The sequence below is a fragment of the Falco cherrug genome, chromosome 8 (assembly GCF_023634085.1).
Source record: "Falco cherrug isolate bFalChe1 chromosome 8, bFalChe1.pri, whole genome shotgun sequence".
Classification (NCBI taxonomy): Eukaryota; Metazoa; Chordata; class Aves; order Falconiformes; family Falconidae; genus Falco; species Falco cherrug.
Window position 1 is genome coordinate 2,192,004 of NC_073704.1, and position 16,538 is coordinate 2,208,541.

The 16,538-nt window shown below is 42.0% G+C and overlaps 1 protein-coding gene across 1 annotated transcript in view; it reads left to right on the forward strand.

Annotated features, from left to right (window-relative positions):
• The window catches only part of HECW2 (HECT, C2 and WW domain containing E3 ubiquitin protein ligase 2), a 176,318-nt gene that overhangs the window by 157,293 nt on the left and 2,487 nt on the right, over nt 1-16,538 (forward strand). Inside the window, exons 28-29 of the mRNA XM_055719209.1 lie at nt 625-737; nt 6,388-16,268. Coding sequence (XP_055575184.1) covers nt 625-737; nt 6,388-6,499 — 225 coding nt within the window. The 3' untranslated portion in view covers nt 6,500-16,268. The remainder of the gene's footprint in view (nt 1-624; nt 738-6,387; nt 16,269-16,538) is intronic.

Consider the following 16,538-nt stretch of genomic DNA (forward strand, 5'->3'; position numbering starts at 1 on the left):
AAGGTTTTATCATATCCAGGTAATTAAAAATTAAGTAGCCTCTCATCTGTCAAAAACAGCATTTCATCTGTTCATGACGGGTTATAACTAAATCTGCTCAACAGACAGCATTTCAGCAAATGTCAGTGGATGATCTACCTAACCTTCAGAATTTATTCCTTTTTTTAGAGCATTCAATACCAGTTTATGAAGACACTGAAATCCACATAGCCAAAAAAGCGTAACATGGAGCCATTATCATACTTTATTACTTTTTTACCGGCTCCTCTTAAAACAAAATAATGACAGTAGGGAAAAAGTCACTTAGGCTGAAGTTTAAGTAACTTAAAATTAATAGTGTTTTACTCTACACTATTTATGTAGCATAATTACTCTTTCAAAGAGAAACCTTTGAAGGGAGTTGATCATCTAAGTTGTCTTTTCTAGAGCCCTACCAGCAAATGGTTAGTTTTCCCTTATCCTCCATTTAAAGCAGCATTTCTTACTTGTGCCTCACAAATCTCTTTATTTTGCAAATAATTTTACATAAGCATTTGGACTTCGTTGGATATGCTGATATAAATAAATTTCTAATCTGCACCATCTGTGTCCCTGATACCCATGATGTTCTGTTTGCGCTGGCAGTTTGTTACAGGCACGTCCAGCATACCTTATGAAGGATTTGCCTCTCTGCGGGGGAGCAATGGTCCAAGAAGGTTCTGCGTGGAGAAGTGGGGGAAGATCACTGCTCTTCCAAGGTACAACTGTGTGTATGTTAACGATAGAGATACTTTAGAATATCAGTTACCGTGATAACAGAGAAGCCATTTGAGAAACATAAACAAGTTTTAACTGACTGTGCAAATAAATTGCACCTTAGATGAAAATTTCCTTCCCCGTTGTTCCAGTGTCTGATGCATCCCTCTTTCTTTGAACTTGGTTTTGTTCCTGTAAGATGGACAAGGCAGTGTAACTGCAGCTGATGTCCAGATTGTCATGCTTTTTTCATGGAAAATTATATTAGGAAGATAACTGCTTCTGACATTTATTTTGTTACATTTGATTAAAGGTACAAGCATTTACTTACTGAACATGTGGTTCCTTGCTTAGGAGCAAAAGTTAATATGAATTAAAATTAAATGGCACTTGTGACTGTGTCTGAGTGAAAGCTAGAATCAGACTTTTTGCATTAGACACACAGCCTTTACGGTAGAGTTTAGTGATGTAATTCTTATCCTCTGGTGTAAAAAGTGTTAACAAATATGGAAGAGGTAAGTTAGGAGCTGCAGAAGTGTGTTTAAGGAGGGTGTCACTTCACTTAAGAGGCAGCACAGGGACAAGAGAGGGTGAAGATTTCAAAGAGAACAAGTAGGGTCAATTGAAATACATCAAGAGGGTAAAGGAACAGGATGAGAGTCTGAGATAGAACACAGGAGCTGAGTTGTACAAGCCCTTGACGAGAAGAGGCAGCATTTAAAAAAGGTGATGGCAGGTTTGGAGGAGTAGAATGAGGAGTTTAAAAAAAAAGAAAAAGTTCCTTCTCTGAATTTTCCATTTTGTAATGACAGGGAAAAGGGTTGTTTTCCAAGGCCCATGGTAACAATACCAGGACTAGACAAGTAACATGAGTGATGCAAGAGACGTCTTCCAGCATGGACACTTCTTTGACAAAAAATGTCAGATTCTAGCCTCTTCTGTGTTGTGATCAGTCTGATCTGCTTCTGGAAGATTTCCTTTCACCCTTCTTTAATTCCATAGCCTCTAGAATGGGTTAACAGTGGTTAGACCCAGGTTAGTGTGTGGAGTGTGGGTGAGCTAACTCCTCAGTCAGATCTCAGCTTTAGCAGGCTGCTTGCAGCGGCTGGGGACGCTTTGGGCTGGGCTCATCTGGGGAGGAAACTCAACCCTAATCCTAGCCCGCTCCTCATAAAAAGATTCCTCAGGAATACCTTGTGCTCACGCTCTCCTTTTAGACACAAGGTGGCTGTCAGACACACAGAGGGTCTCTGACCAGCAACCCTTAGCTTTTTCCTCCAGTGTGCCGTCTCGGGGCTGGCTCCTGCCTGCAGGCTGCTGTGGAACCGCACCGAGACGTCCGAGGGGCAGAAGTGGCACTGCAAAAGCCAGGGCACAGCAGGTGGCCTTCAGACAAAGCCACTTTCCAGCGTACAGCACAAATGAGAGCCAGGCAGCTGGGGATTAGAGATAAGCAAATTCTGGAAACTGCGATTTCAAATGAAGTACTCTGCTACCTTTTGGGGGCCTAGTCATACCTTGTACCTGGTAATTCTACTTTATGATTTTATTATGAATGACCTATGGACTAGCTTTGATTCTGTTTAAAAAGAAAAAGCTTTTTTTTTTTTTTTTTTTTTTTTTTAAATACCTTCTGACTTCAAAATACAAGATACTCCTGTGAGTTTAAGTAAGAAACTTAAACATTGTGGGAGTTTTTCCATGTATTCTCTAATACTGGGATTCCTGGTGCTAACAAGCACGGCTTGCAGCATGGAAAACGTCAGGAAATGCCAGAACAGGATGCTCAGAATTTTCCCTGAAAAGGTTACGGAGAGCCCTGGTTGTAATAAACTGCAGAATAAGACTCTATCTTGTAGTGCAACATGGAGAATCTTTGTTACCACAGGGTGTTCAGCCGCTGTAGGGGAAATGCCAACATTTAGGAGAATGTTTCGTGCCCTTGAAATGTCATGTATGATTTCCTTGGTTAGGAAACATTTGATTATTTTTTTTCTCTCTGTGGATAGTTTTTAATATACAAATGTGAGAATTAAAGTAAACCAACACCACACTTGTTTTCTTAAAATAAAGACAACTGTGTATGGCAAACATCTACAGTTGTCATGAGCTGGCAATTCCTGGCATTCGTACACAGGGAACCTTGATCTCATAAAAAATAAATGAGCTTCCACGTTTATGCTTAAATGGGCTGAGCCCTAAACAGAAAGCAGGATTTGCATTTTTACATACCTACTTCCTGCATGCAGCATAGCTGCAGCCTCTCTCTCACCAGCTTCAAAGATGTACTGTGCGAACACCACGTAGTCCTGGCTTGAAGCTAAGACATGGTTAACAATGACCCCAAGTAGCAAACTCTCAGGAGGTTTCCAAACAAGCCCTTCATGTGTAAACACATTGCTAGGGCTGCTGAGAATGCTGCCCTGGGACTCTGTGGCTCTCACTCATTTGCAGGTAAAGCGAAGCATTTGTGTTAAGGCACCGTCACTCACCCCTAGCAGCCTTACAGTTTGCAAATTGCCCTTTTAGTGGGAGTGCTTGTGAAATTTGTAATACTTGGCATGAGGGTGGCAAGAGCCAGGACTCAACAATTGTCAGTGGACTTTATTTCTTCCTGTTTCTAAAACAAAAATAATACTGCACTGCTGAAAACACCTAAGAATACCCGTCCCCATCTCTTCTTCCTGATTTTGAGACACAGAAGGCAACTAATACAGTTCCTTAGGTGTGTGATTGTGGTCTGAGCAGCTGTGAATATAACCGCAGAAGTATTCACTAGAAGTTTACCGAGTTGCCACTCTTCTGCCTGCTGTGTGATCAGTTCTGCTGGATGAAAGTAGTGACATTTCTGGGGTGCATGTCAGGTTGCCTAGCCTTTATCATTGTCCTTTACAGCGGTAAGTCAGCAGCATGTAAAAGGCCCTGAAAAGATCGATTATTACAGGTTTAGCTTAACGGTGGCTATCCCTGATGATCCTTCTACTTCCTTCTTTCAGACTGTTTGTAGATGACAGTACATCAGCAGAGGGCTGTTACGCTTTCAGTTCACTTACGTGCTGAGAAATTAGTTCCAGGTTCATTGCTGTACGTTTGTATCTGCTGCATGTGGTGATTCATGTGCAAATAGTATCTATGTCCGACTGCTGCATTTTAGCCCTAAGCCACTCTAGGGTTTTAAAGTGGAGTTGGGAATCTGGGCTTTGGGAACCATGATGGTTTTTCATGTTGTCATAAAATGCGAGTCCAGGAAGATGAACTCTTCGTGCCTGCATGGTTTGAAATGGTGGAATGGGAAAATACTGCCCACATGAAAAAAAACCCTTTCTTCTTGAAGACTTACAATGTTGCTTGCTATGGTGAGGAAACCGTGCATTCCCTCAGAAGACAAAGATCTTACATTTTTGTCTTTTTTTAATGGCTTGGTTTTCCACAGTAGGTGACTGCATTTTCAAAATTACCCTCAAATTTAAGATAAAATTCAGTTCTCTTAATAAATGTAAACAACATACCAGCTTACTATTAAACCAGTTTGTAATGAATCCCTTGCTAATTATACATTATGTCTTCTATAATTTGTGGGTTTACAGCCCACGCAACATGATCCATAGTTCTAATGAGTGGCTGTCAGCCCCGTGCAGCAGAAGCATGTGGTTAGGCTGTTAATTGCCCAAGACTCTTCCACACGCTGCACTGAACTCAATGGCATCACCGAGTTCCAGTTGCCCATTTGCTGCTGGGTCTAAATCAATCTCTTTCTTCAAACGGGCATTTTTATTTACCTTTTTAAAAGCACTCTGCATGAAATGCAATAATTTAATCTGTACCACAGGTACTACTCTGTAAGCTTTTTGGAAAGGCAAGCGAGGAGAACAGAGACAGCTTTCCTCCAGGAGCCTTAGAGGGATGGCTGGGTGGAGAAATTTTCCCGGGCTCCTGGAATCCAGGGTGGGGAAATGCCCTCCCTGCTATACACATGTACTAGCAGCGTACTTCTAGGAGTACTGTGCTGGGGGAACGTGCAAGATTTAAGTGCTTCTGTAAGGGACTGCGTATTTGCTGTTTGGGCTGTGTTTATAATAATATTGTGACCTTCTGTGCTGTGTATACATTTCCACAGCTTGGTATTTTTTACGACACTTTAAGGCTGTATGTAACTTGGTGGGTGTTTCAGCTTCACAGGGGGTTTGTCATCAACTCTTACTTTATTAACAAATGAGATTAACCCACTTCACTTCATGTTCCATCCCCGTTGTTGCATTGCTGGGAGCCGAGAGCCACTTAAAATGGCAATTAATGAACTTGCTCCCATGGAAGGCAGCGCTTTCTGGCTCAGAGGAAGCTCAGTACAAGTTCCTGGGAGGGGTTAGGTTAAACAAGGAGTTGCATTTGTGAGGAGGGAGCTTGTTCAGTCCTTCCATTAACATTGTTACACATTTACACCTCATACGGATCATACTGATGAAGGGCAGGTCACCGCAGGAGATTTGTTTTTCAGCTGGGGTTTAAGTAACTCAGTGATGTGTTTTATTGCAAAAGAATAAAGTATTTGTAAACAGAGACCTACCAAAACACAAGGTTTTCATCCTCTAAAATCAGTCTACAGTGAGGATTTGGTACAGAGCTTCAGAGCAGAAAAGATGCCTCTTCCAGCTCCTCTTCATGTCATTTCTTCCTCAAGAACCCATCGCATTACTAGTTATGCTGTGGATTTCACTACAGCAGCCTCATCCACTGCATGTTTTAGAAAGTAGTATCCTTACTAGCCTGCCCTGAGGTCAGGCAATGAGATACATTGCCCTACTATGAGGAGTAACCTCTATTAACTCCCTTCACAATCCCTGGAAGAGGTTTTGAGAGTGGGTTCCAAGCATGTCAGAAAACCGAGGTAGATGGACTTTGGAAATAAACCACGTGGTTGTCCTCTGAAGAAGTCAGGGCAGTGTGCCAGAGGTACGTGCATAGTTTTGGGTAATTACAAAAAGTGTTATTCTAAAGGTCATTGGCTTGCAGGGTCAGATATGTACGCAGTGCAAATCAGCACAAGGAGGAACTTCCCAAGAACATGATCCGTATGCCAGGGAAACGTAGACTTAAGAGCATCTAATTTGTCTGTCCTTTACGACTGTGGGATTGTTTCCTGCATATCTAGAATATTTTTAATATTTCATCAAATCTAATATCTTATGCATGCTCAATGTACTGAAATACCTTGTTTATCATTCCAAATGCAGTATTCAAGTGTCATGAATAGAGACAAAAAAATACTACGGCTCAGAAGATAATTTAAAGCCACGATTTCAGAACAGACTATTTGAACTGTACCACGCTATATCATTGTTTTCTCATGCACATTTAATGGATAAAGATTACCCCAAGCTCTCTGGGCTGTCAGTGTGTTTCTGAAAACCTTCATAAATGCTTCTTACTGGCTTATTTTAATTAGAAGAAAGTAGATTAAACCTCACTACCTGTTGAATTGGAAAACATCATTTGACAGAACAAAGTCTTCTGAAAGAACACTATCTGCCCATCTCTATGCAAGCACATACCAGTCCGTGTGTTTTCTTTTGAACTTTTAAAATAATGTACTACTTCACCTCTTCTTTTTTTCTTTTTTCTCCCCACCCCACCCCCACCCCCCCCCCCCCTCAGGGCTCACACTTGTTTCAATCGTCTGGACCTTCCCCCTTATCCGTCATTCTCTATGTTATATGAAAAACTGTTGACAGCAGTTGAAGAGACAAGTACTTTTGGACTTGAGTGATACACAAACCACAGTGCCCAGCTCACTGGACTTTTGTGGGTCTGTCTTCTCAAGGAATGAATGAACGTTTGTATTGGATTTCCTAGAGGAAAATTGTTTCACGGTGCAATTCAAATAATGAGGTTCCATGAAAGAGCTTCTGAAGCAATTAAAATGCATTGTAGTAGTGGCGAAATTCTCTACGGTGAAACTAGAGTGTGCCTGATGTGCAGGGAAAACCAATTCTTGCAATCCATGGCTTTTCAGGACAGCCAAATTTCTTAAGTTTATGTTCTGAGCAAACAAGAAACGTGATCCCACGTTACAATCAACCTGGCTACTGCAAAACTGACACGTATCCGAAAACTGGATTTCATCAGAGTTGTTGAATAGCAAATGCAAGGAAAAATGTGAAACCATTCAGCCCCCTTACCTACCCAGTAAATTATCAAAAAATCATACGAGAGATTTTTATTTTTTTTTTAAATTCCTGAAGGTACATTACTTCATGCCGTGTTGTAATAGCATTCTCAGTACTTGCTTTACGTAAGACTACGAGTGCCTGCATGGGGTGCACCACAGAGCTCAAGTCCCTGGGGCAGAAGTGAATTGGAGGGAAGGTCAGAGCCAAAGGATATCACAGCAACGGCTTGCGTTGAGGTTTGTGGAAATGTGTTTGCCAGTGGTGTGTATGACAAAAGATTAGCTGTTATAATGAACTTAATGACTTAATAAGACTGATTTTATGCTTTATACTGCATGGAAACTATTTTAAGAAGAAACTAGCAATTTATCACAGCATATCAGGAGAAAAACCCTAACACAGTGACTTCTGTTTATTTTTATAGGTTCCTTATATTATGTTTCTTAGAGTGTAAACAGGAAACAAGCAAACTAAAACGCTCTTTCTGTTTCTGTCACTTTCCATGCTTGAACAGACATTCTGCTAGTGTTTATTCTTTAAGCACTCTCAAAGGGGAAAAAAAATGCCTTTTATTTTTATAAGAGTGAAAAACTCCCAAAAATATTTTGCACTGAATGTACCAAAGTTGAAGGGACATTATGATCTGACTGATAGCAAACTGCATCACTATCAAGTATCTATAAAAATGCTTAGGAACCAGGCTTTCTTCACGGTGCCATGTCTAGAGAAACCAGGACTGTGCACATAAGTAATAATTTTATAATACTATATGTGATGTTGTAATATGCATTTATTTTAAATGCATCTGGGTCATTTTTCATGCATTGGATAACTTAATGCAGTGGATTTTAATACAGATATTTCATATGCTCCCCACAACTTTTGATTTGTACAGCACCATAAAACACTAGCTCAGCTGGGAAACCCATGGGTAACCTGCTTCAAGGTGAGCCACTGGTCACAGTGCCACTGTCCCGTATCAGTGAACACCTACAAGATGTAAACTGTTCACATAGTGTCTAAGCTTGCATTTCCACTGATAAATAGTTTCTTATCAAACGGTATTTGGAAGAGTTTTTATGGCATATCAAACACTGCATGGACACCAATTTCTTTATGCTTAATTTTGCTGAAATACACGAGGCTTGCTGGCATCTATTTTTGGTACTTTCCTCCAGACGGTCTTGTGGAACACTTGGGCAGCTGCGCACCGTTTCTTGTCCAGCTGCTGTCACGCAGTGCGTCCACCACATCTTAAAATTCCAGGAAGTTGCGCTTGGATACTGGATGACAAGAACGTGAATCTAGCTTTGCGCTAGCCCTCTTGATAGCCCTGAAGCACAGCAAGCCCTGTTCTGTGGGAAAAGTAGCTTTGGAAATAACGCTCTCTCTTTGGAGACTCTCGAAAGGGCATCTCGGGGAGGTATCCTGCTGGTTCTTGTGGCGGGTTTTTTTCCAGCGGCGGTTCACGTCTGTGGAGATGTCGTCAGCAAGGACTGCCACTCCAGCCTCCAAGTCAGAAGGCAGGTGCAGCTGTGGTGGTGGCAGCCAAGACTGAGAAAACCCTTTAGGCTTACTGAAAAAATTGTTGCCTGTGCAAAGGAAAATCCACTTGCAAAATCAGAGCGAAAGCATTCTTTTATTTCAGGAATAATTGAGCTTCTGCATGACATCCGGGACTCACTTAAGTAACATAGGTTTTCTTACGCTACTTCTGGCTGGTATGAAGTGGCAAAGAAAAATGCAAACATGTCACCCTATTTTTACACATGTATTTATCAGTCTTTGCTAAGATTGCATGCCACAGATCCTAATGCGCATCTTTTTTTCAGAACACGAATGAGCAGTAGGCTGACTCTTCATCAGGTCACTCCAGCATAGCTCATGACCCATTCACCGAGTAGCTAAAACTCTGGCACTCGGAGCAGAATGCAACTTCTGACTGGTTGAAGGACTGCAGAATTTAGATTTTACAGTACCGTATTATCTGTGGTCTAAAAAGGAGATTTCCCAGGTGGAAACTGTATCTACAAGTTTTGAACCAGAAACTCTTTGGAATGAAGTTTAAATATTTGGCACAAATTAAGTTTATACTAGTCTGCCTTTTAAGTTATGCTTTTGTACAAAACTAAACCAATAAATGCATCTTGTCAATTTTTATTTAAATATATCTACTGCACGCATTTGTTCTGTATTTATGCATGTCAAACTAAGTCAAATCAGCCATGATGATCTGGTAATCTGTAAAGATGTGACAGGGTCACCAGTGGGGCAGCTGTCAGTTCAAAAAAAAAAAAAAAAAAATTAAAAAAATCCAGAATCCTTGTAGTATTAAGGCCAAGAGAGACTGAGGAGGAGCTACTGCTTCCTCCTTCGCTGCCAGCACCACCTGAGGGTCTCCAGAGAAGCGCTGTTTGACAGCGATGCGGCGTTAGCGCCCTGAGTACGGCTGCCTGCGGTGTCTTGCACCCTTGGCTGGCTCTGTGCAATGATACGAGCGATGCTGCTGCTCTGAAGAGATTAGCAGGGAGGGAATACAGGAAAGGAAGCCTGAGCTTTCCGAGATACCCATGTCTCCTGGCTACTGCTTGGAATACTCCCCCTTTGGTGTGGGAAGCCATTCCTGTTCAACATGTCCCAAGAGAAAGCCAGCTTTCCGCGTCCTGCAGATGACCGCAACGGGTGACCACGGTGCTTCTGCTTACAGCGCGCCGTGCCAGGCGCGAGGGTGCGGATGCAGGCTGAGAAGCCTTTTGGAAAGCTCTGTATCTTCTCGGAGCTTTTCCAGACGGCGCTGAGGAGCTTTGCATTTAGGGAGGGTGAAAAAGCTGGTCAGCCTGAAGCAGACAAAAGATTCCCTTCAGCTGCAGCGAGATGACAGCTTGTATTAACTTACCTGCAGCATCTCCGTCTGACAGAGCCTGCCTGGGAGGTCCCCGCGAGAGCTCAAGTGAGCTGCCCAGGTTTCCCGCTCTGCTGGGGAGCAGAACCCCGCGTTGCTAGCCAAAAAAGCACCTAGCAGGTCCTTGCAGACCTGCGCTTGCCTGCCAGTGGCCTCTGTCCGCGGTGTCCCAGCCGAGCAGAGGTGTGTGTTGCTCACCGGGCACTGCTAGCGGTCAGTTTACCCATAACGCTCCTAAATACACCAGGAAAGCTGGTAATTGATAAAATTATGCAACGTGGCACCTCCTTTAGCAAGCAGTTACCTGTTAAAAATCTGCCAGCCAACAGCGGTTTAGGGTAGCCGTGGGTTTGCCCACAGCAGGCAGGAGACAGCCATCCACTACTCCTGTCACATCGTCAGCAGCAGCTTGCAGAGTAACACGGCAAAGCCTTCTTGCAATCCAAAATCACATCCAATCTATCTAATCTGCAGTCCTGCTCACCTTTCCTCCCCACCTCCCTGCTCTTTTTCCTTACTATTTATCAAATAATCGCCTTTTTGCAGTTGCCTTTTTTGCTTTTAAATATATTTTTCAGTATCCTTGCAGCAATCCCCCCATAAAAAGGTGTTAATGAGGCTTAGGGAGTACCCAGGGTGAAGCCCACCCTGGGCACCAGGTGGCCACGGCACTGGAGCGGCAAACGTCGGGTCACCCAGGGCATGGTGAGTGCAGTCATCTGCGGGCAGACTGCACAGCTGGGCAGCAGCGTGCTGGCAGCACATCAGACAGAGCTGCTGGCGTGAGTTAAACTGGCAGAGGACCGGACTGGTAGTTTGCTCAGTTTAAAATTATAGGAAAGGAGAGGGTTCTGTGGTTTCTTATTTATTTTTAATACTTTTAAAAGAAAAAAAAAAAAAAGAGAAGAGAAGCTTCCTTCTGAAGCATTTGCAATGGTATCAGCTGGTTGCTGAATGTAATCTCAGCAGTATTAATTGCAGATGTTTACTGAATTTCGCTGCAGAGGTTTAAGGAGATCCTCGGAGCACCCTGTCTCTGCTGAGGGAATTCCTGTTCACCAAAGGGGAATCTGCATCAGCTGTGTCTGAATAGCCAGTTGGGAGTTCATTTCCCATAGCATGAAGGAAATGAATTCTTTTCAGCAAATGAACCTCACTTTGTGTATTAAGTTATACTAGCAGTTACGTTTTTCTTTCCACTGTTTTTATGTGGATGGGTAATTATTCCTGTTGGCATGGACGGGCATTGAGCAAAGCTTGGTCTCCAGTCGCAAGATTGCAGACAGCTTTAACATTAACCTTACAGTGCTAATGCTCAGCCGTCACTGCTGTTTCCCCTTCTCACCCTTTCCTTTCCTCCCTAGGCAAGCAAACTGAACTCCAAACAAAATTTCAGAATAATTACTCAGACCTGGCTTCTTCAACTGCTTGCGTTTTGGCTCAATTACGCAGTACAAAACAGAACTGCAGAAATGTTATGGGTTGACTAGCTCACCAATTGCAAGTGAAATAGCCTTTACAATTTCATTAGCATAACCACAGCAACTGCTGTTGGACTAGTCTAACCTTCTTGCCTAAATATTTTAAAATAAAAAAGCGTTCAGGAGGTTCGATTTGAAATTGCTTGTTTGCTGGAAAAATAAATACACAGTAGGTAAACAGGGGGAAAGAAGAACTTTATTGTAAAGCCAGCAAGGCAGAAAGCCTTTTTACAGCCCATTTTTGTTGGCAGTATGCAAAATTATAAAGCTGACCATATACACACACAGTGTGGTTTATGTTTTGCATCTCTTTCAAACAGACCATGAGCTTCGTAGTGCTTTTGTCCCGTCTCAGCGCTAGACTACTGCTATATGGAATATTCATTGCTATGAAAAGTTTTTTATTCAAACATTTCTGGTATTTTCTAAAATAGTTTTACTGTAAAGAAAGGTATTGTTCAGGCTGAGACTTCAGTTAGGGCTCTACTTCATAGACTCATGATTAATTTCAAGGTTCTATTTAATATCAGTGACATTATAATGACCTTCTGGTCACTGCTTAGGGAGGCTCCTCCTGACCGTAGGGAAAAGCTGACAGTCAGGGACTCCTCCGGAATGGTTACAATCCACTGTAGTATCTGTATGGATTCACAATGCAATTAAATTACCTCCTGAGGACTATGTAAAATAATTGCTATGCTTATTGATTAGCCCCTGCCTAAATCAATAATTGGGATTTTTAACTTGTTTCCTTTACGTACCAAAGGCAGTCCAGTTACATTGCAGAATAATAACAAAAATTAACATTTTGATTTATAAAATTTAGATGTATTCTGGCAGGTCTCTTAAAGTTGCAGTGAATGCAAAAGGAGCTAAACTATGCTTCTTTCAATCCTTCCTCCCTTCAAAAATCTTATATATGAAATACATGAATAATGAAACTTGGATTTTGTTTTTCAGTTTGTTTCTTTTTTAGAACTTTAAGAAACTTCTCGCTCAGCCCCTGCTAGAAAAAGTCTTCTCTACTTAAGAGGGCTTTTGCTAAGCGCTCAGGAGGTATATTGTTCTGCTAATTGAAGATAGTTTTGTGCTGACATCAATGTAATCGGCTTTTAAATGTATAGACCTACAAAACTCCGCAGGACTCTGGTCTCCCTTACTCTGGGCTGCCTTCCAAAGGCCAGCCGGCCTTTCCCTTTTAATTGCACATAATCCTGCAATCACCGAGAGACAATCATTGACCACCTACACTGGCTGTAGCTATAGTATCAGAATAAGTTGTGGGTTTGTTTATTTTTGCATCAAGAATTAAACTGGCCTCCTTTGCGACAAAAGCAGGTCTGTTCAGTCCGGGGAGTCGGTGGGACAGCTGTTACTCTGACATCTAGGTTGTGAGTGGTTTAGGAAAAATAGTCATAAAAGTTTTTTGGAAAACAGTTGATTAGGCATCCAAGGGTAAAATGTCCTTTTGTTTTGGTTTTGCAAAATTAATAGGGGGGGAGGGGGGGGGGTGGTTCTCTGGCCAGAATTTCTGAGCCTCCGTGGGCTGCTCGGGGCTGTTGGCTGGAAGGGTGAGTCACTCTTGCAGGGAGGCAGGGTGAGCGCTGATCCAGAAATCACGGCAGCAGGTGATGCGTCACCTTAGTGAGGACTGTGCCTTCCACAGGGGGAGGCTTTTGCAATACAGCCCTTGAACAGGTTTCTTACAAAAGCTCGTCCATACCTGCATTGCCTGCTAATTGCTAATACAAGCAGCTCCTGACATAACTGCAATGACTATTTGGCATCTCTCATTTTAAATGACAATTACAATTTTTATAGTTAGAAACGCTCACCTAGCAGTATAAATTGGGTCAATAAAAGATTTTGCTGAGGCATCATATTTGATTGCCACGCGGACTGCAATCAGACATTGGAGCCAAGTAATTTAAAAATAGATTGCTGTGTGAATAAGCAAATAAATCGCTGAAGCCTCATAAACAATACTAAGGAAGGAATGTAATTGTAGGTGCTGTAATGATAAGATATGACCGTTCCACACAGCAGATCAGGCACACAAAGTGCAACCGTGGAATAATCCTGGAGTGGAGACACGACTGAACGAGTAGGGACAGAAACGAGACTCTGCTTGGTGAACGGGGGGCAGGCGGGTACACACAAGGGATCGCTTCTGCTGGGAAATCGAGCTGTGATAGTGTGTACCCAGGAAAAACAACTGTTCGTCCTGAAATATGTTGGTGTCACTGCAAATGCAAGCTGTATTTTACCTAATTCAGGTCTTGAAAATCTAAAATACACAATCAGAAAGCATTCTTCTCTGTTGGTTTTTCTTGTGTTATTGGATTGCGTGGTTTTTTGTTTTTTTTTTTTTTATTTGGACTAGACTTATGAAGATGAAGGCTTCTACATAGGGGTGTCTGAAAGTCCTCTTTTGTTTCTACAAATAATTACTGTGTTTATTACTAGCTGCATTCTGCAAGAGAAGTAGCATGTGGTAAGGAGTTAAATCACCACTACCGAAGGTGGCTTTCATTTTAAACAGGATGGGCCAAATGCCTGGCATGTAGATGTGTGAAAGTGTATTTTTGGGTTGCCGGGCTTTTATTTTGGATAGTTGGGGTTTGTGTTATGGTTGTGTAAGAACCATGAATCTCCACAAAGAGAGGGACTGATAGGACATTTCTAAAGCTTATTTGAGGTAATTAAAATGTTCTCAACGTTACCAAAAATAATACTGTGTAAGAGGGTAGGAAGATTTCAGGATCTGGTTCTGTACCTAAAAGCTGACCAAGTTCTTCACCTAAAAGCCAAGACTATTGGATAAGTCAGTGTAAGAGTCAAAGAGGAATTCCTTGCAAGTTTTCTTCATTGACATGGTATCTGAGGTGGTAAGAGTTTTATATAAACTTTTAAGTTCTAAGCGAGAAGTCAACTGGAATGTTGGACCATAATGGTTCAGTCGTTCCATATGGCAGGACACTTCTCTGCAGTGAGCCTGCAACACTCAGGAGCCAGCTGTTTATCATCGGCATTGCAGGGAGGGAGAAGAATTGTAATAATAAATAAGTACATAAGTCATCTTAGGAGGATGCTGTTTCTTTGCACTCTGTTTTCCTTTGGAGTGACATAGCCTTGAGGGCATCCACGAATCCCGATCAGCAAGGCTGCTTTTTGTGTAAGTGACCAAACATCTGTACTTGTAAGGGCTGGTACGGCATGGACTGGGGCAACTTTAGGGAAAAGGAAGGTGATGAGGGGTGTGTGGTGTGGCATACTGCTACCCCCTCGCGAGGTTGCGGTGTGGTTTATTCAGCATGTTTGAAAGCACATACAGTTTTACAAGTTTTTGTAGTGGGGATGCAGGCATCCAGAATCTAACCGGTCTATAGGTGCATCTCCCTCATTTTTGACAATTACTTGATATAATTTTATACCAAGTTCTTTGTTTTTAAAGAATTTCAGGCACTGAGAATAGAGTGTGTATTTATTTCTAAGCTTTACATAGAACACGTGGTGTATTTTTTAACCCTTTCCATACTTTTCAGTTAAGTGTTCACAAGACTGTATATCAAATACAATATCAAGTTTTTCTATCTTTCTACAAGCCAATTTAAGTTTCATCTGAATTTGGTATACGTCTTTCACAAAACACTAAGTGGGGAATATGTGCTTCAGGCATTAAGATGGTGTGTGTCCTTTTCTCCATTTACACTGCATTACATTTCACTTTTTTTCCTTTGAGGCAGAGAGAGCAGACGCAAAATGTGTCGAGTGTTAACGGGGGCACACACTGTGTTTCCTTGTGCCTGGCTTCACGGAATGTACTATAATGTTTGCTCACAGATTCACATCATTATCTACTTGGTTGAATACAGGAGTGTTGTGTTGTATTTCCTGTTACTCAGCATTCGGGGAAAAGATTTTTCTGTGTATAATTTTATTTTCATACTGATCTCTATTTTGTTTAAGACCATGTTTCATCATGAAATCACTTAATTAAAATAAATCTTCTTACAAAATCCACTTTGGAAATCAGCTCTTTTATTGGGCCTCTGAAAATACTGTAACGTTATTTTTTAAATGAGTACCTCTTATCTCTAGATCATTCCATGTCCTTTGCAGCATTTTAAAACCTTTTAGAGAAACCACAGGATAACTCTTACGTCACCTTTTCGAAGTGACTTCTGGTGGCCTATGGAGTCTGACATGTTACAGATTGTAATTCTGGAGGCGAAGCAAGTAAGGATTCTGCAGCCATCTGCAACATAATTTGAGCAAGAACTACGTATGAAACAAAAACTATGACAAACAAAGCACCAGATCCTATGGTCAACATGTGGGAGAGGCCCAGGCTTCATGTAAGAGTCTCTGCTTCTGAACGGAGCTTCCGAACTGGCAGCAACATGCTTTACAACAGTGGCTGTAGCACAGAGAAGCACTGTTACTTTCACAGGGAAATTTCTTCAGAGAAAAAATACATTTTTCTGTCTCTAATAAAAGTCAGGGGCCCCAGCCAAACATTTCCTTCTGCTTTTGTGACAGGTGATACTAGTTCCAGTAAGAGAAACTGGTCTTTTATCAGCGGTTGGGCAGGGGTTCTCCCCACCAGACACAGTCCAAGGAGACCTTTGCTCTAGAACAGTTGCACGGCAAGTTCTTACTTACTCTTTGTAGAATCTAAGACTGATGTGTTATTTCTATTATTTTAAAACTTTTTTTAGAAAGTAATTTTGTGTTACCTTGCTGCTACCAGACATGTGATGCAAGCTAACCTAAATCACTGAAGGAGAGCTGCTGTGGGAAGAGAAGCGGCTTTGAGACTTCAGTCTTGTCAGACTGTTGTCATTCTTGACGTTAGACTCGAAAGACACATCCAGATGACGGATACCTGATGCCATGCATTGAGCAATTGCTCGATTTTTCCTCAGTATAGAGACCGGAGTTTGTATGAAGCGCGTGCTGGGCGACAGCGAGGCAGCCATGGTAAGCAGCGACGGGGTGGCTTTGCCTGTTGCGTGGACAATTGCCTTTTGTTGCTGATTTCCTGTGTCCGCAGGTGGTGGGATTCCTGCAGAGGTTTTGGCATAGGCAAAAAAAAAAAAAAAAAGTCTTTTTTTTTTTTTTTTTGATGACCTGTATTAAATAAACGCATGACAATTCTTTTTGGATGAGGGGTTATCTGTATTCAGTGATCAGGTCATGTCCAGAACTGGCTGTTGCAGATAGGGCGGGAGGTGGCATGCTGGTTCTGAG